Below are 21,430 nucleotides of genomic sequence, written 5' to 3'. Positions count from 1 at the left end.
TATAGCATGTCTCTGACAATAAAATTTGTGGTAGAAGTGCTTCTGAACTTGAATTAGGAAAACATTCTCAGTGATGTTCTGCTGGGAGACTACCCACAATAATGTTTCTTTTTAAACAGTTACATTTTGTCAGAGAGGCATTTGATCTGGAAGGTAAAACTATCTTATTTCCTTCGATTTCATCTCACTGAAGTTATTCCATTTTGGGGGTTGGGTTCACCCAGGAACAGACTGATTAAGTGTAGCTTTAAATATAACACTTTGCATTGATCTTGGACATTACATTTACATATATCTGTATATGTAATATATATAAATTTAAAAGAACTATTATAATATAAAAGAGAAGAGTGGAGAGAGGGAGGGAGGGAGGGAGAGGAGGGGGAGGAAGAAAGGGAAGAGAGTAACAGAAAGAATTCAATTCCTAATTCTTCACAGTTGAGTACGAGTCACAGTAGAACAGAGAATTTTGCATGCTTTTTCCACTGCAGTATAACTAGAATCATGCCCAGCACATGGTATATGCTAAAAAAATATATATTAAAGAAATCAAAGGCAGCAAATCACTTTACTATTCAGGCCTTGGTTTACTCATACAAAGAAAGATCACCTCCAAGCTCCTTTTTTTAAAAAAATTATGAAATTTTATTATAGTTTTCATGTCAATATGTAACATTTTTTAAGGTTTCCAAGATCATCTTACTCTCTAATATGGAAAGGTTAAAGCAGTTTTTAAAGATGATAAAGCAAAAGAAGCAAAATTATCTCTGTTTACTAAGATTTCAAGATCTCAGGAAATAGGTGTTAATCACGGTAAAGTGGTAGAAACATATTTTAATAATATTAAATAATAGTATTTAATAATGTAATAGCAAATGTAATACACGATATGTAAATATAATGTATAATAGCATATAATAGTGTACCCTGTACACACATGGTATTGTGGCTTTGGGTTGAAAATGTGAGATGAGAGGCTTTCTGAGGAACTAGCTTAGGTCCGCTGACTGAGAATGGCCAAGGATTTCAGAGCTTTCTTGACTGAGAAGGAGCTGAAGGAAGTGAGGGCTGCAGGTGGGAAAGGCGTGTGGAGGAGACTCGGTAGCTGCCTCCAGACACCTGAATAGAGAGGTGAATACCAGAACCTGGTGGTTCTGGAAGTGAGATTTATGAGAGGAGATACTTGGTTTAGAGTGAAACAGACAGACAAGGTACTTTTATATAATGTCAGAATAATTCTGAATTAGACCAGAATGCAAGCAGTTTTTGCTCCTTATACTTTTGTAGAGAGACACAATTTTAAAATATGACCTCTTATTTTTCTTTCTCTCCTTCCTTCTCTCTCTCTCTCTCTCTCTCTCTCTCTCTCTCTCTCTCTCTCTCTCTCTTTTTCTTTCTTTCTCTCTTTCTTTCATATTAGCTAAAATAAGTTCTGGCTCCTGATATTTCCCTAATTCTTAGTCCTGCAGCCTTTTCTCTCTCCTCTTTTGAAGGCTATTTCCCTAGAACATTGATGCTTAGAGTTATTCAAGAAAGAGGGTTTTCAGGTCAAACTCATTTTGGAAAGCCTGCATAATATAATTCAGTTTTTGGAGAACCCTACGGAGCCCTGTGGTTAATTACCTGAATATCCTGTGTTGCTCTTCAGCCAGTGTTTCTCAAATTTATTTGACCTTGGAGTTTTACTTGAATAACACTTGCAGACACCCAGAGCTGCTCATGTTGGGAGTCAGGGCAGGTGGGCATGCCTCTGGGAGGCCACTCTTCCTGACCTGTCTGTGTGCTTGGATCTGCAGCACAGACTGCATGGGTTGCACATACTATATTGATGGGCAACAAAGCATCCTTGCTGGAATCCAGAGTTCACCACCCAAAGAATACCCAGGTGACTGACAATGGCTAAGGCAGGGAGGGGCCACCCTGAAGTTTGGCACTCTATCTAGATCAGACCTGTCTGGGCAGGAGCACCAGGGTTCAGGCAGTGACCTCGTAGAGAAGACTGCAGAATGGAGAATTCATCCGTCTCCACTTTTTTAGGGCATGGGAAGCATGGTTGCTTTGGGAAAACATTTCCTTCAACGAAATTGTGCATATAGGGATTAGACACATTTTCAAAATCCCTTTGAGAGGTCTCTGTTTTTGGATACACTCTCTCTAATTCTACCTTATCCTTTTATTTCACTTACAACACCTGCTTACTATGGCTAGATCACTTAACTTCCCTTCTAACACTATTGTTATCTGTAAGCATAATGTGGTATTGCAGACGGCAGCTTTTCCAGAGCATGTTAATATAAAAACAACCCAATGAAACACAAAGGAAGACTGCAAGAGAGTAAAAGAGGAACAAGAGGCCTGTAAAATAGGGCTGGAGGTTTGGCTCAGTAGAAGAGCACACTCTTAGCATAAGCAAAGCTCTGGGGTTGATTCCCAGGGGTGAAGGTAGGTGGGGTGGGGACTGAAAGGAAGAAAAAAAAAGGAAGGTAGAAAGGAAGGAAAGAAGGAGGGAGGGAGGAAGGGAAAACAATTAACAAATGGCACTGATAAATTCTTCCCAATCAATAATTGAAAGACATAAAGTGGCAGAAGAGATTTTAAAAAAATGATCCAGCAATGTGCTATATATAAGAGAGTCACTCTAAATATAAGGATACAAATAAATTGAATAAAGGAATGGGAATAAAACATTCCTTGCAAATGGTAAATAAAAGACAACAGGGGTATAGACTTACAGACTTTGGGTCAAAAGCTATGATAAGAGACAAAGAAAGAGATTATATAATGACCAAAAGGTCAATCTACCAGGAAGATACAACAATTATAAAAACATGTGTACCCAACATTAGAGCACCTAAATATATAAAGCAAACACTGAAAAAACTGAAAGGAGAAATAAACAACAATATGATATTAATAAGAGATTTTAACACCCTATTTTTTAATAATAGTGGAACAATTAGACAAAAAATTCAACAAAGAAACAGTAGACATGAGCAACAATATAGACCAAATGGATCTAACAGGTGTTATAGTTAAAGCTTCGTCCTGGGGCTTCATAAACTGACTTCCAGGCCACTCACATATAATCGAATCAAACCTTTATTGAAACACACTGGTGGCTACCAGAACTTAAAGCTGTTCCCTTGATCAGCCCCAAATAATTGCAAAGGGCGCACCTTATAAGCCTGAAAACCACAAAAGGGACGTTTGGGGGTCTAGCCAATGCAAGCAAGCCAGGTTACAGAAGCGGGAGAGTGCAGTCAGGTGGAGGGACACAGCCAATCACAGTTAGCCCAGTCACCCCAGTTACAGAAACAGAGCCCTGTTACCCTACTTACAGAAACAATACCCCATTAGGTAGTTCCGTGTTCTTAAAGGTTTCTATAGCAAAAGGAAAAGAATATCTTGCCCTGGTCTTGACCCTTTACTTGGCATGGTTGTTTTACAGGATGGAGTTACTAAACAAAATGGAGTCACTTTGGCTTGGCTATGACACAGGCATAGAGAATATTCAAACCAACAACAACAGAATACACATTTCTCCCAAGCATCCATGGAACACTCTCCAGGAGAGGTCACATGTTAGTGAGATCACCAAACAAGTTTTACCAAATATAGGAGGTTTGGAATCATACCCAGTATCTTTTCTGACCACAAAGGTGTGAAATGAAAACCGCGTTTCTATTTTATATAGGAAAGGACAACTCTAGAACTTTAGTATGTAACAATTCTAGTGAATTTCTATCTCAGCTCTCTAGAGCAATTTATTTGGGCCTCAGTCTTCTGTAATGTAGGGATAATGCTATCCAACAATACACAGGTTGTTGTGAAAATCAAATAAAAGAGGCATATGAAGCTCATAGCACAATGTTCAGGGTATAAGTTTACTTAAATACCTGTTTTTTGTTGTTGTTGTTTTCTTTTCTCCACAAGGAGGCTAATGTATAATTTTTAGCAGTGAAGAAACTCTTTACTCTCTGCAACTGGCCTCCTCCAGGTAACAGCAGACCCTCTCGGAGTCTTGTTTCCCTCTTCACCCTTGGTTGGCATTGCAGCTGCGTGGGAAGGTGTAGCCCTCGGACATTTCCAGCACATGTTCCCTCTGACCACACCATGACTTCTGACATAATCACATCTTATTTTTTCTCAATAAGATAGGCAATTTTAAAACCACATTATCTAAAAAATATTATTTTAAAAATATATGTAAGAACTCTTTCTTTTGTGTAGAAAGAGGCTATCCAAATTATGTATACTAGGGCAGAGGCTCACAGTGACTGATATTTTTTATAAATTTTTAAATTTGTTTTAATTAGTTATACATGACCGTAGAGTGACTGATTTACTATGAAGGCAGCCCAAAACCTCTTCCCAGAGTGACTGCCCCAAACACAAACGTTCCACACAGAACTTTCTTCCCTCTCCTCTTCCTCCTCCTCCTCCTGCTGCTGCTGTTGTAATCTGGTGTGTCTCCATTTTATGTTGTTATAGCACTAACACTAGGTGATTTATAAATGAAATATTTATTTTAGCTCATAATTCCAAAGGTAGGAAAATCTAAGAACACAATGCCACATCTGCTTGGTTTCTTGTAAGGTCTTCACGCTGCTTCAAGCATGGTGGGAAAGCAGAATAACTAGGGGATTTGTGCAAAGAGAGGTCATATGGTGAGAGAGGAAGCAAGAGAGCAGGCAAAGGAAGTGGAATTCTTAGTAACAATCCATTCCTGTAGCCAGTTCAGTCCTGCAAGTGTAAGAACTCACTCTCCAAACAAAGGCATTAATCCCTTACTGATTTAATACCTCTTAGTGGTCCCTGCATGGCTCCACATGGTTACATTGAGAATCCAATTTCAACATGAGCTTTGGTGGGGACTAATCATGTGCAAATCATAGCATGCTGCATGTGTATTAGCTTAGAATACAGAACAACCTCTGCAAGACATCTGCAATGCCTAGCAAGAATGCCAGAGCTGGTGCTGTTAAAAAAAAAGATAATAAAAAAAAACCCAATAACAACAACAACAAAAAACCCATTGGGATTTTAAAAAGCCCAGCAGACTTTCATAATTCAGATTCAGCAAAAGGTTTGATGTTGAAAACTGAAGTTAACTCATGAAATTATGTAGCCCTGATGCCACTATAATCATGGTAGGTCTGAATTTTTGGAAAAAAAAATAAAAAAGAAATCTGAATTCATAAAATGATTTTAAGTTAATAAGGATTGCCTGTGTTTAATGTTTCCTTTCTGAAATAAGATATTATCTACTGCAAGTTCACTTCAATAGGATTAAATTAATGTAAAATGTGGCCCGTCCCAGCCTTGTTAAACAGAGCTCTTATGCCTTCATTGTTCTATTTTCTGTGTCTGACAAAACGAGACAAGGACCTCTGTGTGTTTTCCACTAAGATTAGTTAAACATGTATTTATAAAAGTCAATTAGTTAATTAATGTTTGTAAATATACTATTAAATCAAACCAAATTAAATAACTAACATAAGTAACTAAAATGTATCTGAACAGAAGATACTTATTTTAAATAATAATAATCATTTGACAAATAAAACCCCCAGTTTTAAATCTCTTATTGAATTAATGAAGACCACAAAATGTATTTGAGACTGAGAAAAACTAAAACTTCCTATTTTCTTTGTCTTGTATAGGAGGTCTTCATATACTGGTTTGTTTATCTTTTGTCATAGAGAATTAAAAATTTCAAATCATTGTACATTGAAAAATTTCAAATCATCAATTGTATTACCATTGCTAAAGGCGAATACATAAAGAACAAAAGCAAGAAAATGAATTAAAAACTACAAAGCATAAAACAATGTTTTATAAGACAGTAAAACAGTATTTAAAGTAAAGATTTAAAACTAGACATTAAAAATCAGTTTCTAGCTGGGCTTTGCTTTTTTTATATTTATTTTTTAGTTTTAGGTGGACATAGTATCTTTTTTTTTATTTTTATGTGGTGCTGAGGGTCAAACCCAGTGCCTCATGCATATCAGGCGAGTGTGCTACCACTTGAGCCCCATCCCCAGCCCCTGGACTTTGCTTTTAAAAAAGTGATTGGAGGGGTTGGGGTTGTGGCTCAGGGATAGAGCACTTACCTGGCACGTGTGAGGCATTGGGTTCGATCCTCAGCACACATAAAAATAAACAATTAAACTCAAAAAAAATTAAATAAGTGACTGGAGTGATGTGAAAAATGTCAAAATAAACTACAAATAAAAATGGGCTAAGGAACTGAAGAGACTTCTCAGAAGAAGACATACAATTGATCCACAAATATATGAAAAAATGCTCAACATCTCTAGTAATTAGAGAAATGAAAGTCAAAACTACTCTAAAATTTTATCTCACTCCAGTCAGAATGGCAATTTTCAAGAATACAAGCAACAGTAAGTGCTGTTGAGGATGTGGGGATAAAGGTACATGCATACATTGCTGGTGGAACTGCAAATTGGTGCAGCCACTCTGGAAAGCAGTATGGAGATTCCTTAGAAAACTTGGAAAAAGGAAAATCTGCTGGTATTTATTGGCTAATAAAAGATGCCAGTCAAGAGAGGCATTATGGGTATAAGAGAAGAAGGCTCCTGGTAAAGAAAGTTCTTGGAGGAGGGTTAAGGAGATGCAATCCAGAGTGAGTTTAATACATGAAAGAAGGAAAGAAGGAGGAAGGTAAGAACAAAAACCTTACCCCCCCGCCCCCCCCAAAAACAACAACAAAAAGCAGAAAAAAATTAAAAAAAAAACATACTGTGTAGGGATGGGAAAAATTGCTGCTGTTCAACTTTGGCAAATATAATGTTCTCGAAAAAGCCCAAAGAAGCAAGGTCAGATTCTAAATGAAGATGGGAATATGGAGAAGGATGATCCAAGGCATTTCAGAAAAGGTATCAAAAAGAACTTTAAAGGGTACCTACCCACATGCCAAGAGTGTAGTGAGTGTGTGACTCTGACCATGCTCAGCGGGGATGCTCAGTGGGTAATGGGCTTCCCCATGTATGATGGGACATTTAAGGAAGTGAGAACTTGGCTGACTGAAGGTCTCATGGAGGGGAGAGGAGAGAGTCCTAGCCCAGAGGATGGCCTTAGAGAACTGGGACTTGTCAAGACGAGGCACCATGGGGATGCCTCCCAGAGTGGGTGGCTAAGGGAGCATAGTCCAAGAATGTAGCAAAAAAGTATAGAAGAAGCTGGGCACGGTGGCACACGCCTGTAATCCCAGCAGCTCCAGAGGCTGAGGCCGGAGGATATTATAAATAAAACACAAAATAGAGCTGGGGATGTGGCTCAGTGGTCGATTTTACTTTGTTAGTAAAAATTTCTTGTTGAAAACCAGGTCTCTGCCCAGTGTGCCAAGCTGTGTTAAAATCCTCCAGGCAGGGTCCTGGGTCAGCCTGTTTCCCAATAATCAGGAAGTTTTGGTCCTTTGGAGCACTGCATGTTAGCCCAGGCGTATTTTTAACTTAAAACGTGATACGTGTAACACAGGGTCTGTCTGGGCATCCATCTGACATTTTGCATCTTGATTTGTACTTTGACATTCAAGTGTTTTCGTCTTCCGTAACACAGTGTGATGTTAGAGCCAGAATGGATTGAAAAGAGTCCCCGAGGGAAATGAAAGCCTGACGTGGTAACTGGATATGAGCAAATTCGCTTTTCCTAAGGCTTTGGGTAAAGGTATTACTTTTTTTTAGAGCCTTGGGGAGCAATACAAATGGATCTGCTGGGAAATGGAAGCCTCTGGGTAAAGCTGGAGCATCAGTGTCCTGTGTATTTGGAGTCGTGCTGGCAGGGACAGGAAGTCATTACTACTTCTCTTCAAATAAATCTCCTTTCAGCTGGCTCTTGGCTGATCAGTGAGTGCAGCGTTGAAACACCAACCAAACTGCCTGGTTCCCTCAGGAGAAGCAGCAGGGCTGTCCTGGGAAGAGGCACTCCAGTCTCTGATGTCCCTGGGAAGAGCTGGCTGCAGACCTTGCCTGCATTCTACAGCTGCTCAGGTGCACAGTGTTCACAGTGCCTCCCTCATTGCCCGGGAACAACTTTATCCCTTGTCTTGACCCTTACTAATATTAGGGCAATCCTTTTCTCATGATTTCCAAAACGTATAAGGAAGAGACCACTCCAGCTAGCTTGCCAGTGGGTCTGAGCTTGTGCCCCAGGTGGTGTGACAGATTTGGCCTGGGAGCATGGTGTTGTAGTTGTTGGTTCCTGATGTATTAAAATGAGGCAGTTTACCTAGGTGCGTTATCTTTGAACTGGAAAAGCACATATGACATTCATTCATGGAACCCTGACTGTGTGAACCTTTATGAGTTAGGAGCTACCTTGTGGTATGTGCAGATATCTTTGAATGTGAGTCTTATTATTTGTTGGCCGATCATAATCCAACTAACAGATGGTAAAGTGAGAATCTAAAATACTCGGGATGGCATTTGACTTAAATGCCCATCCACCTCTCTCTCCCTCTCTTGTCTCTATCTCTTTCTCTTCCATCTGTGGGGTCCCTTAGTGAGAAGACTATGGGAGGTGCTGGATTGGCCTGGTTGATCAGTTTTTCTGAAGCTCAGGAGAATGTTAAATGTCTCCTTGGCTTCCCCGGAAACCCTGAGACTCCCTGTCTTGTTCAGTGGACATGAAGGCATGAATGGTTGTCTTGTCCTCCCTGGTTCCAGTACCCCTGCCTTTAAGCCAGGGCCTCATAGCTCACCTTCCCCCTTCCAGAGCAACCTCACCTCCTCCCCACGACACTCTCCTCCAAGCCCACAATGCCTGCTTCCCTGAAGGGCATCTGCCTCCCAGTCAGGAGTGCAGTGGGCACTCTGCAGCCTGTTTGCCTTGGTAAAGAGCCCTCTCTCAACCCAGGGAATCACACCCTCCAGAATCGCAGCCACGTGGACAGCAGCCTTATATCATCAACATTCCCCTAGTGGCTCATGCTGTTGAACACCTCTTCATGTACTAGTTTCCTGTTCATATATCCTCTTCAGTGAGACATCTCTTCCTCCTTTCCTAATTGGATTCCTTGTGTTTTGTATTGTTGAGTTTTTGAGAACTCTTTATATAGGAGGATAGGAGGCCTTCACCAATATTTCCACCCATTCAGTAGCTTTTCTTTATATCCTCTTTTTTTTTTTCAGCTATCCTAAAGCTGGAATTTTGCCAATTTAATTTTGGGTTTTAAAAATTTTTTTAATTTAATTTTTTAACTGCATGTCATCAGTGGAAAGCATTATAATTCTCATTACATATATAGGACACAACTTTTCATATCTCTGTATATAAAGTATGTTCAGGCCAATTTATTCCTTTATACATGTACTTTGGGATTTTTTTTTTTTGTATTACAATTCTTAATACCAGAGTCTTTCATTAAGCAAAAAAAAAAAAAAAATTTAAATTTTTATTTAAATAAGGTCTATTTTTTCTTTCATGTAATCAGAACTTTGCTATCACTTTTAAGAATTGTTCTTTTACTAAACATATAGGCTCCAAACATTTTATCTTATGGTTTCTTCTAAATGTCTTATTTTATGCTTTGCATTTAAATCTATGATCAATTAGAGGCTTAATCTATGTAGAGTGTGAGGCTGAGGTTGCTACTTATTCTCTGGCTTTTGGGTCTATTCCTGAATTTTATATGCTGGTTCATTGAACCACATGTCTGTATCTCCATCAGAACTCTACTGCCTTGATCACTAGTGCTACATAGAAGGCCTTGATGTGGCCTCCCATTTCATTCTTTGACAAGATTGCTTTTTTTTTTAAATTTATATTCAGAATTTTCTTTTCTTTTTTTTTAAATTATTTTATTGTTGGTTGTTCAAAACATTACATAGTTCTTAATATACCATATTTCACAGATTGATTCAAGTGGGTTATGAACTCCCATTTTTACCCCGTATACAGCTTGCTGTGTCACATCAGTTACATTTCCATTGATTTACAAATTGCCTTTCTAGTGACTGATGTATTCTGCTGTCTATCCCATTCTCCAACAAGATTGCTTTTGCTGTTCTAAAATCCATACTATATATTTAGTTTTCTCCGAAATGACTATAATGGGTGCCACAGTTTAAATTTAATTTTCCCGTGTTTATAGGTAGTATGTAGGAAAAATGATTGCTCTTGTGTTGGGATCGTTATTGAAGTTATTACTGATTTGTTTTAGGAATTTTTGTATATTTTTGTTTTGTTGTTGTTGATTTCTTGGGATTTCCTATACAAATGATGTGTAAATAGGGGCAGTCTTACTCTTCTATTTCTGTATGTCTTCTGCTTTATGACACTGCCTAGGGCTTTCAGTACTATGCTAATAAGATTGGTGAGACCCTGTCTGGGGCCTGCATTCCTCTCTCACCCTGGGGATGATGTTAACTGCAATGCTTTCTTCTATAGCTTATCTTCTTTACCAGGTCGAGGTAACACTGGTTTCTCAATATGAGTTGGAAAATGATATTTCCTCTCCATCTCTTTTCTGAAAATACCTTTGTAGAATTAGTGAAATTCTTTAAATGTTTGATAGAATTCATCAGTGAAATAATTTGGTCATAGGGAGAAGATGTTTAGTAATTTAAATTTTTAATATATGTAGGATAATGAGATTATTTCATTCTTGTGATGAAATTCATGGTCAGTTTGTATTCTGTCTCCCTCTTTTATTCTTTGATGTCCTCAGGATATGTACTGATATTCATGTTTCATCAGTGCTGATCATTCATGTCTTTCCTCTGTTTTTGTTTTGTCAGTCTTTCTTGAAGTTGATTGGTCTCATTGATCTTTACAGAAAGTCAGCTTTGTTTCATTGATTTTTCTCTACCATTTCTTTGTTTTTAATTTCATGGATTTATGCCTTTCCCTTTAGTATTTCTTTCTTTCTGCTTGGTTTGGGTTTATTTTTCTATTTTTTTTTCTTTTTCCTTAGTATGGGAACTTAAAGTATTGATTAAAGATTTTTTTTTCTAATGTAAACATTCAGTGCTATAAATTTGCTCTGTGACATATATTTCTATTTTTTCCAGTTCTATGTGTTTTTTTTTTTAAATTTCCTTATACAGTATCTTATCCCTATGGGTTATTTAGAAGAAGTCTTCTTAAATTCAAACTTCTTGGGTAATTTCTCTTTTATCTTTCTATTATTGCTTTTTAGTTTAGTTGCATGTGGTCAAAAACAAACTGTGTGTGATTTTGAGTCTTAACTCTGTTAAGGTTTGTTTTCTGGCCCACAGTCTAATCTACCTTGCTAAATGTTTCTTGGCTACTGAAAGGAATGTGCATTCTTCTGTCCTTGGATAGGTGTTCTGTATGATATCAGTGAAGTCTGGTTATTGGAGGATATATTTTGAGTTCTTCTCTATCCTTGCTGAATATCTTTCTAGTTCTAAATTGGCCACGACAAAAGCAAAGTCTTCATCCAAAATTTTTGATTTGTCGATCTACAAGTCCTTTTTGCATCTGTAATTTCTCCTGTTGGTTTTTCAGTTTTTATTTCCTGTATTTTTCAGCTAAGTTATTTCGTGAATGAGCATTTAGGATTACCATGATCTCTTGGTAGACTGATGGTTTTATCAATAAGTTGTGTCCCTCTTTGCCCTGGGATTTTTCTTGGCTCTGAAATATACTCTATGTGATATCAGTCTAGCTACTCCTGTGCCCTGATTAATGTTCATGGTCTCTCCTTTTGCATCCTTTTGTTTTGAGTCAACCCATACCAATGTAGTTGAAGTGATTTTCTTGTAATTAGAACACAGTTGAATATTTAGGACTTTTTTATTTTTGTTGTGTGATTGTTTTCAGTCCACTCTGCAAGCCTTGCTTTTAATTGGCATGCTAAGACCTATCACATTTAATTTGATTATTGATGTATTAGGGATTATTATATCTGCTATCTTATTTTTCTTTTTGGTTGATTAACTCTCTTTTTAGTTTGTCTATTTTTACTGCCTTCCTGGATGACTCCTTAGAATTCCATTCTGCTCTGTCTTGAGTGTCTCTGAGTCCACCTCTTTCTCTACACTTTTTAGTAGTGGCTCTAGGTGCTATTGTATGTATACACGCAACTTAACACAGTCAACTGGTGTTTCCCTTTGCCAGTTCAAAGAGGGTGTGGAAATCTAGCTTCTCTTAATATTCATCCATTCACAATATAATTACTATAAGTATTCCAGTGTATTCCTTGAGAATCACATCAAAATCATAATGTTTTGTTTAAAATTTATTTTGAATTGGCACATAATAATTGTACATAAATATAGGGTAGAATATGATGTTCTGATGAACATGAACATCTTGTAATGATCAAATTGGAGTGATTACCACACCTATCACCTTAAACATTGATCATTTCTTTGGGGTAGAATATTTAAAATTCTTGGTGACAGCTATTTTGAAATAATTTTTGCTTCAACTACCACACAGTTAATAATTTAAGAGGAGAAAGCAAGTTGACAGTATTTACCCATATTTATATTTATTAGTTTGTTCTTCCTTCCTGATGCTGCAAGATTCTTTCTTTTGTCATTTTATGTTTGAAGATCTTTTAAGCAACTGTTTTAGGGTATGCCTGCTGCCCTTTTGGTTTTACTTCATCTGAGAATGTCTTGACTTCTTCATTTCTGAGGACTATATTTGATGAATATATAAATCTGTGTTGTTAGATCTTATCTTTCAGCAATGGAAAAATGTTGTTCTGCTTCTTGCAGGCCTCTGTGGAGTCTGAAGGGAAAAAAATGCTGTTTTTATCTATACATAAATGTAATTTATCTCTTGTTACTTTTAATTTTTAAAATTTTCTTTAGTTGTCAGGTGTTTCAGTTAGCTTTTTTACTGCTGTGACCAAAAGACCTGGCAAAAAAAATTAGAGGAAGAAAAGTTCATTTGGGGGCTCATGGTTACCAAGATCTCAGTCCTTAGAACAACCAGGTTTATTGCTCTGGGCCTAAGGCGAGGCAGAACATCATGGCAGAAGAGTGGGGTAGAAAAAAGTGACTCAGGACATCATACCAGGAAGAAGAAAGAGAGAGACCCTCCTCATTGTGGACAAAATATATACCCCAAAGGCATGCCCCCAATGACCTCCCTTCTCCAGCCACACCCCCACCTGCCTTCAGTTACCACCAAGTTAATCCTTATCAGGGGATTAATGCACTGGTTGGATTAAGGCTCTCAGGACCCAATCATTTCACGTCTAAGCCTTCTTGCATTGTCTCACAATGAGCTTTTGGGGGGACACTTCATATCTCAACTATAACATCAGGAGCTTGATTATGTTTTAACTGGGCATAGATTTATTTTAGGGGGGGGTCCTGTCCTTTTAAGGGTTTGCTTGGCTTCTTTAATCTTCAAGTTTAAATTTTACCAAAATTCATTCATTATTTTTTGAATAGTTTTTCATCTCTTCCTTTTTTCTCCACCCATTTCATAAATGTTAGATCTCTTTTTTTTTTTTCATGTTCCAGGTCCTTCAAAGTTTGTTTGTTTGTTTTAACAGCCCAGTCTTATTGTTTCTCTGTTGTCCAGATGGACAGTTTCTGCTGTGCCTTCGAGTTCACTGATTGTTTGTTTAATATTCTCTGTAATGTTATTGTGGCCATATTTTTTGTTGTTGTTTGTCTCATTTTAATTTCTAAAATTTCCATTTGGTTTTCCTTTACTTCTTGTATTTATTTTCTGAGACTTGATTTTTTTCATTTGTTTCAAGTGCGATTGTAATTGTTTGATGAATAATTCTTACAATGTTTGCTTTGAAACCCATGTCACATAGTTTCAAGATTTATGCAATCTAACTGTTGACATCTGTTGATGGTCTTTTTTCATTCAAGGTGAAACATTCTGTGATGTCAAATATGTTGTTGGTGTTATGTCTGTATCTTATTTAAATCTTCTGTTTTAGCCTGCTTCCTCTGACCCCATGCTGTTGGGAAAGAGTTCATCATCTTGTTACTGCCAGGTACACCTGCAAGTCCAGGTTCCCTTTTCACCTCTACTGATATTTCAGAGGAAGAGTGAAGCTGTTTTATTGCTGAGTGAGGTGGATGCTCTGTCCCCCACTAGATCTTTCCTGGTAACACCAGGAGGAGGATAGCATTGTTTTTCTTCTCATATGACTTCCATAGATCTGCTGACATTGTGGGCTGAGGTCTTATTAATGCTAGAAGGTGGTAAAACCTTGGGCTTCCCTCTTGGTCTCTTCTGAAGTTCCCCAGGGCAGGAAAGAGGACCTCTTCCCTTCCAGGTAGAGTGAGGGTTCATGATTCCCATTTCTCTCCACTGACATCATAGGAGGGGAGCCTCTGAACAGCCTGGGGAAGGTGGAAGTTCTGCTCCCCCACTTGACCTTTGCTGAGGGGATGGAATGCAGCTTTTAAAGAATTTCCTGTGGTATTTGGTTGGAGCTAGGCAGCTATTCTCTAAAAGATTTCTATCTGACTGTGCTGACCTTTCTCTGGTCCTTTGGTTAGAGAGAGCAAGCTTTTGTTGTAGTCTTTCTTATTTTAGGGGTCTACTGTCCATTGAGTTTCCCATGTGTGAGCTTCCCACACATGAGGGACATATGAGGGGAAGCTCACTGCCATGACATACTTCAAGGTCCCAAAGTTCCCAGCTGGTCTGCTTTCTCCCCTTGAAGGTCTTCAGCGCCCTCTTGTGTTTGCCTTATATCTAAAGACCAGGCTTGTTAGCTGTGCTTGGTGGGAAGGACAAGAAGAACTGCACCTATTTCATCTTTCTCCAGAATTCAACTCTGTTCTATAGTTTCTGAGAATTAAACAATTATATTCTATTCTCTAGTAAATCTGTATTTGTGTTATTCAATTCTTCACCATCAAATGCATCTTCTGATCCAAAACAGGCACTCCATTCTCACTCTGTGGTTTTGTACTAAAACTCTGGTCAGCAGACACTCTGAGGCAGGTGCCTGACTGGGGGCTAGCATTTGCTGAGGGCTCATTGATGTGGCCAGACCCTGTTCTAATGAACTTACACAGGTGGACACATGCAATCCTCATAACAACCTTGGTAAGTAGGTACTATTATTACTGCATGTTATAGATAAAGAATTGGAATCATGGAGATGTTCAATACTTTCCCCAAATAGGGATTTGGACAAAAGCAGGATTGAAAATAAGAATTCTTAAATTGTATTTTGTGTTACCTATCTATATTTGGGGTCTGCATGTACGGTTTGAAGCTAGAAAAATATCAAAATGTAATCTCTGCTTCTTAGTGGTATTGGTCTTTACTAAATTTCTTAATATGTCCAAGCTTCATTTCCCTCCCATCTCTATGTAAGAGATAATATGAAATGCCTTATTTTGTTTAGAAAATAATAGAAAACATCCATGTCTATGTTTATGTGGTTCTTAGCATATGGCAGATATTCAGACAGTTATTTAGTTTTTCATGGAGTGTCTTCATTGTTATAATTTGTCTATATTCACAGGGAAGCAGTGTATGTAATAATTAAAAATATGAACATTAGAACTGGCCTGAGAGAGTTTGGATTTTCACACTATATAAAACTAGCTAACGGTCCCGGGCAAGCCAGCTTCCTTCTCCAAATCCCCTCTGCATAGTGGGTGTAATGATGCTAGATTCAGGAGGTGATAAAGTCAGTGATGGTGCCATGTGAATGCAGAGCTTAGATATTGTAGATGCTTAGATAGGCGTGACAGTGATGCTGATGGAACCTAAGTACTTGCACCAATCCCTAGGTGAAGCTCCTTCCAGGGCTGGTGCCATCCCTGAGAAACCAGTGGCTCTCCTTTTCTTCTGCATAGGAGAACCATTCATGAGGAACTTTCGCCAGGCTTGGGATCCCCAAGAGCAAGGTCTGATTTCTGTGGGATCTATTCCTTGGCAATGTAGATTTTCTTCTGAAACATGGCCAGGTGTCTCAGAGCCCCAGCTGGGAGAGTCAATATTCTCTTGACAGTGACCCATTCTACAAAATGTATCAGAGTGGAAATAAGGTGTTTCTTTTCCATGGAGGCTTCTTATGGTGTGTATGATGCCTCATGTTGACCATAGATTTTGGTTTTTTGACCACAACTGACATTTTGCTAATATGCTTTACAAAACCAAAGTGGATAAATCCCTGGACATTTAAATAGCTTTCTTGAAAACTACTTTTTTAAAATTAGTTGCTCATGACAATACAATGATCTTGACATATCATACATTTGAATAAAATGGGGTATAATTTCATTTTTCCAAGTGTACAGGTTGCAAGATCAAAGAAACATGTTCACAAGAGAAACTCAGAGCATCCTATTGCTTCTTGAAATATCCAAGTTTGCCCCAGGATTTAAGGAGCCGTTTCACTCATGAATGTGATTCCTGTGTTGAATTACAGCTTTGTAGAGAGAACCTTGCTGTGGCTCTTTCTGAATAGCTTTGTCTCATGTCCATGGCCAGGAAATGAAGAGTGTCATAATCCCTATAATTATAATTATCACATACTAGATTCTTGCTGTTGAACACTAAAGCCTTTTGGAATCAAAACTAGGAGCTTTGCAGGGACTCTCTTTAGTGACAAAGCAACATTACTCAATGGCTACAGGGTGTGGATTCCAAACACCGAAGGGGAATCTATGAGAATTTGTAAGTTAAGATAAGAATTTGTGGAAATATGTGTGTGCTGGGTGGGGGTGCTCACAATGAGGGGACCTTTCATCTTCTTATGACTGTTTTACATTGGTGCATACCTATTCAGACATCTCACACCTCACCAAATACAGGAGGAAATACCGTTCATCTCTCTTACCTTTCTTAGATGAGAGAATCCCTTATCTTTCAATCCTATCTCTCAAACTCCCCCAACATTAAGTGTAAGGGGCTTCAGGAGTCAATGGGAATGTGGCCTCTCCAGGAAATCTCTAGAGAAGGATAATTGAAACTTGACACAGCTGAAGGAAACATGCAGAGATGTAAATAGCAGCCCAATACATGACATTGATAGTGTGAGTAGAAGACCCTTTAATCTTGTGAATGGATAAACTGAAGCTGCAAATATCCATGACAAAAAATTTTAAGTGGATGAGTTTCGAATAAAATTGCACACAACGGGAGATAGCTAATAGAAGCATGCATCTTCATCATCTAAGCTAAAACTAGTTTAATTTCTAAAAACAAAAAATAATAATGGTTATATTCTTTGGCAGTAACATAATAATAATGAGTCCACATTTCATGGTTCTCATCAGACACTACATACCATAACCCATCTCTTTTTGTATTTTAGGTTGGGCTTCCCGATGATGGTGGTGTCCTGCACTGTCGGGATGTGTTATCTCCTTGTTGCTCATGTTGTAGTGGGATGGAATGAATAGGTATCCATCAACGGAAGATTAAGGGATACCTGGTCCATCACCAACATCTGACATAAAACTACCCCAGGACCACTCTTTGGAGAAGAAAAGGTGCTTATCCTGGGATGGTGCTACACGGAGATGCGCTGGAACGGACCTTTGGCATTCACACACACTCTTGATTGAATGAATACTGGAAAATCATGGTGTTCTCTTTATGCTATTTCTTCCTGAGATGGGGTTGGCAGGGGGACAAAAGTATAGGCAATACAAGATAACTTACCCAAGAGTCCCCTACTGGAAAATATGTATGTTTCAAAAACACTTCTTGCTATCCTGTGTAGAAAAAGGCACAAATCTACTCAAAATAGCTTGTGCTATTTAATTGTCACTTCTCCTGAAACTAAAGACAGTTTTTCTTTATGTATTCAATTTTCATGTTAAAATAATCAGCATTCAAATGGTGTGCCCCTGAATATAGATTCTTTCTGGGAAAAAAAAGCATACCACTTGTAAGGAAACATTTCATCTATTTTTTAAAAAATAAAGTGTTCCTTGACAAAAGGTTTTTGGAATTTATTAGTTTCTTAGGTTTTAAGTAGTTTACATTATGTTACATTTTCATTTTCTCCATTTACATTCTTCTCTGGAGTGTTTAAGTTATCATTTAAAAGTCTAGAAATTTGACTTGCAGAAGATCATAAGTGTCTTTTAAATAACAATTTACATATCTACCAGCCAAGAGTAATAATTTTCCACTTTGAAAGTCAGGCATGCTATTTCCATCAATCACAAAGAAGTGTGGTTGATATACTCAGCTAACCCCTTCCCGTGGGACTCCGATGTTTCAGTCAATGTTTATTAGATGTGGTTCCTTTCTGGACCATTTCATTTGAGTCTGAAATAATGAGAAGAGAGGCAGAGAGAGCCTCTTTAGCTGAGAGAGTGCTTTAGCTTAGGTCTGCTCTGCTCTCCTTCATCAATGCCATGGCTGTGCCCAAGAGGAAGACCTACCTCTTCTTTCCTTTTTGGTTGTCTGTGCACAAAAACTTGAGATGAAAATGTTTACTGGGAACTCTGCTCAGAAGTAACAATTGTAGAACATGTCTAACATCAAAAAGTTTAAGATGCTGAGTGCACTAAAAACTGGGAAGTAGGAGACCTTTTTAGTTCCATTTCTGTGGCTGACACCCCCCAGGCATGGGCAAGAGTATGCACTTGTGAAGGGCAATCTGCATCCGTTCTAAAAGGTAGGGAGACTTTATGAGAATATACTGTCTGGATTCATGAGTCATCTTTGAATTCCTTGACGGCAAAGGTGACATATAAAGCCTGTTCTTTCATTTTTTTATTGATATAAAAAATGACAGCAGAATGCATTACAATTCTTATTACACATATACAGCACAACTTTTCATATCTCTGTATGTAAAGTATGTTGACACCCAATTTGTGTCTTTATACATGTACTTTGGATGATGATGTCTATCACATTTCACCATGATTGCTAATTTTCTGCCCCCTCCCTTTCCCTCCCAGCTCTCTTCCCTATCCAGAATTCATCTATTCCTCCCATGTTCCCCCTCCCTCCCCCACTATGAGTCAGCCTCCTTATATTAGAGAAAACATGCGGCATTTGGTTTTTTTTGGGATTGGTTAACTTCACTTAGCATTATCTTCTCCAATGTCATCCATTTACCTGCAAATGCCATGATTTTACTCTCTTTTATTGCTGAGTAAAATTCCATTGTGTATATATGCCACATTTTTTTTATCCATTCATCCACTGAAATGCTTCTAGGTTGGCTCCACAGTTTAGCTATTGTGAACTGTGCTGCTATAAACATTGATGTGGCTGTGTCCCTGTAGTATGCTGTTTTTAAGTTCTTTGGGTATGGTCCGAGGAGAGGGATAGCTGGGTCAAATGGTGGTTCCATTCCCAGATTTCCAAGGATTCTCCATACTGCTTTCCATATTGGCTGCACCAATTTGCAGTCCCACCAGCAATATATGAGTGAACCTTTTTCCCTACATTCTCGCCAACACTTATTGTTGTTTGTCTTCATAATAGCTGCCATTCTGACTGGAGTGAGATGAAATGTTGCCACAGTCTTGGCTGGGCACAGAATCACGAGCCACCGCACAGCTTTGTAGATTCAAACAGCAATTCTTTATTCCCGAACTCACACCGGCCTCTACACACGTTCTGGGGAAATCCCAGTTCTGCCGCCCCCAATTCACCTACTCCACGAGGTTTTTTTCCTAATACTTTCTTTCTGAATCTCACGAGAACTCAACGGGAGCTCAGGTAGCAGGAACGCCCTATTTCCAGCAGCAATAATCTTCAACCTCCAACTTCCCTAAAACCCATATTGTCTTAAACCGGGAACGCCTTAAACTTGTCTTAAACCGGGAACGCCCTAAACCCAAGGAGCGGGATGCTTCCTCAAACCTGCAGGATATACCCTAATCCTGGATCCACCCTGGTCCTTGAGCAGGGTCACCTTTCTCAAACACACAAGCAAGGTCAACAGCGAAATTCCAAGGCAAGTCCATTTAACATGGGGTACGCTGGCAAGGAAATTTCATTCCTACTTGGCAATGGCCCTCAGCAAAATGTTAGAGTAGTTTTGATTTGCATTTCTCTAATTGCTAGAGATGCTGAGAATTTTTTTCATATATTTGTTGATTGATTGTATATCCTCTTCTAAGAAGTGTCTGTTCAGGTCCTTGGCCCAGGGATATAGCTCAGTTGGTAGAGTGTTTGCCTTGCATGCATAAGGTCCTCTGTTCAATTCCCAGCACCACCAAAAAATAAACAAACAAAACAAAACAAAAAAACAGCAAAACCTATTCTTATTTTAAAATGTGGTCTCAGATGACACCCCATGGATCCATCTGTGTGCCACTGACCTTGCGCTCTGTAGAAGACCCCCCTGCCCCACCATGTTTGTCAGTGCAGGGAAGCGCTTCCCAGCTCCATGTCCTCTTTACTTGGCTTCTTGGAAGCTTAGATCCCCTGACACCCTTTCACTAAAGGCATTGTATCCCCCTCTGTCCTACATGTTTTCTGCCTAGAGGTGACACTGATGCTTCCAGGTCATGTCTGTTCTTTCAGTGCCTCTCTCCTTTAAAAACTCAAGCCCTTCTCTCCACCTCCTGCCTCTCCACAACCCTTCAGTTGTCCCTTCTCATTCCAAGGCCTTAGCTCATGGCTCATTTCTCCCCTCTTACTCCTCATACCCCTTCAGACTTCCCTAACAAGCAAATATTTGATTTCTGTGACTCGCACCAACTTCCTTGGATTCGATCTCTCTATCACACCCTAATCGTGGTCCCTAGTACCTGCATTTTGAGTCCTTCATCTCAGGTCTCTCTCTCTCTCTGATACATCCATGTTTCTGGCTTTTTACTCGGGTAACCTTGAGGGTGTCCCCCAAGGGTTCATGTGCTGGAAGCTTGGTTCTCAGCATGGCAATGCCAGAGGACAGTAGAACCTTTCACAGTGGGGCCCATAGGGACCTGGTGAGGTAACTGGAGCCATTGCCTTATGTGTAGATAGACAGGAAGCTGTGGGAATTGAGAGTCTTATCCTTCCCTCCCTGTGACTTCTCTCAGTTCTCACATTGGCTGAAGCAACCGGAAGCCAGAGGGCAAAAGGAAGTGTTAACGCTGTCCATACAGGTCAGCATATTGGGACTAAGAGCAGGAAGACCAGGATGGAAGTGGGTGTGGAGACAGATGGAAGATACTCAGCTCCATCCACTGTTTTTGCTCCTCAGCCAAGGAAAGGCTCACTTCTGAATAAAGGAGACATTGAAATTGTCAACGGCTTTCCTGTCATTAGGTGACAAAAGCTTGTCCATACTCCCTCCTGATCCTTTCTCCAGAATTCGTAAGGGAAAAAATCCAATGCATGTGAAATCCTGTTTCATGATGATTTTAAGACAACATTGGAGGAACAACTCATGGCTTTGTTAGGCAGTTGGGCTCTCATAAGCCAGTGGTCCTTGTAGTTTTCCTGACCCCTGATCACAAACTCTAAAAGTCACAGGGACCATGAGAACACACTTTCATAGTCTGAAGTTACCATGAGAATTCAGATGAGGGTA

General features: G+C 39.0%; 1 protein-coding gene across 1 annotated transcript in view; it reads left to right on the top strand.

Moving 5' to 3' along the window:
* The window catches only part of OCA2 (OCA2 melanosomal transmembrane protein), a gene marked incomplete at its 3' end in the record, with an annotated part of 367,555 nt that extends 350,216 nt beyond the window's left edge, over positions 1 to 17,339 (top strand). Inside the window, exon 24 of the mRNA XM_081289957.1 lies at positions 17,252 to 17,339. Within this exon, the coding sequence (XP_081146083.1) occupies positions 17,252 to 17,339 (88 nt within the window). The remainder of the gene's footprint in view (positions 1 to 17,251) is intronic.
* Positions 17,340 to 21,430: the final 4,091 nt, after the last annotated feature.

This window comes from Spermophilus citellus, assembly GCF_964194105.1.
Source record: "Spermophilus citellus genome assembly, chromosome: 4".
Classification (NCBI taxonomy): Eukaryota; Metazoa; Chordata; class Mammalia; order Rodentia; family Sciuridae; genus Spermophilus; species Spermophilus citellus.
This window is presented reverse-complemented; position numbering and strand designations above follow the sequence as displayed.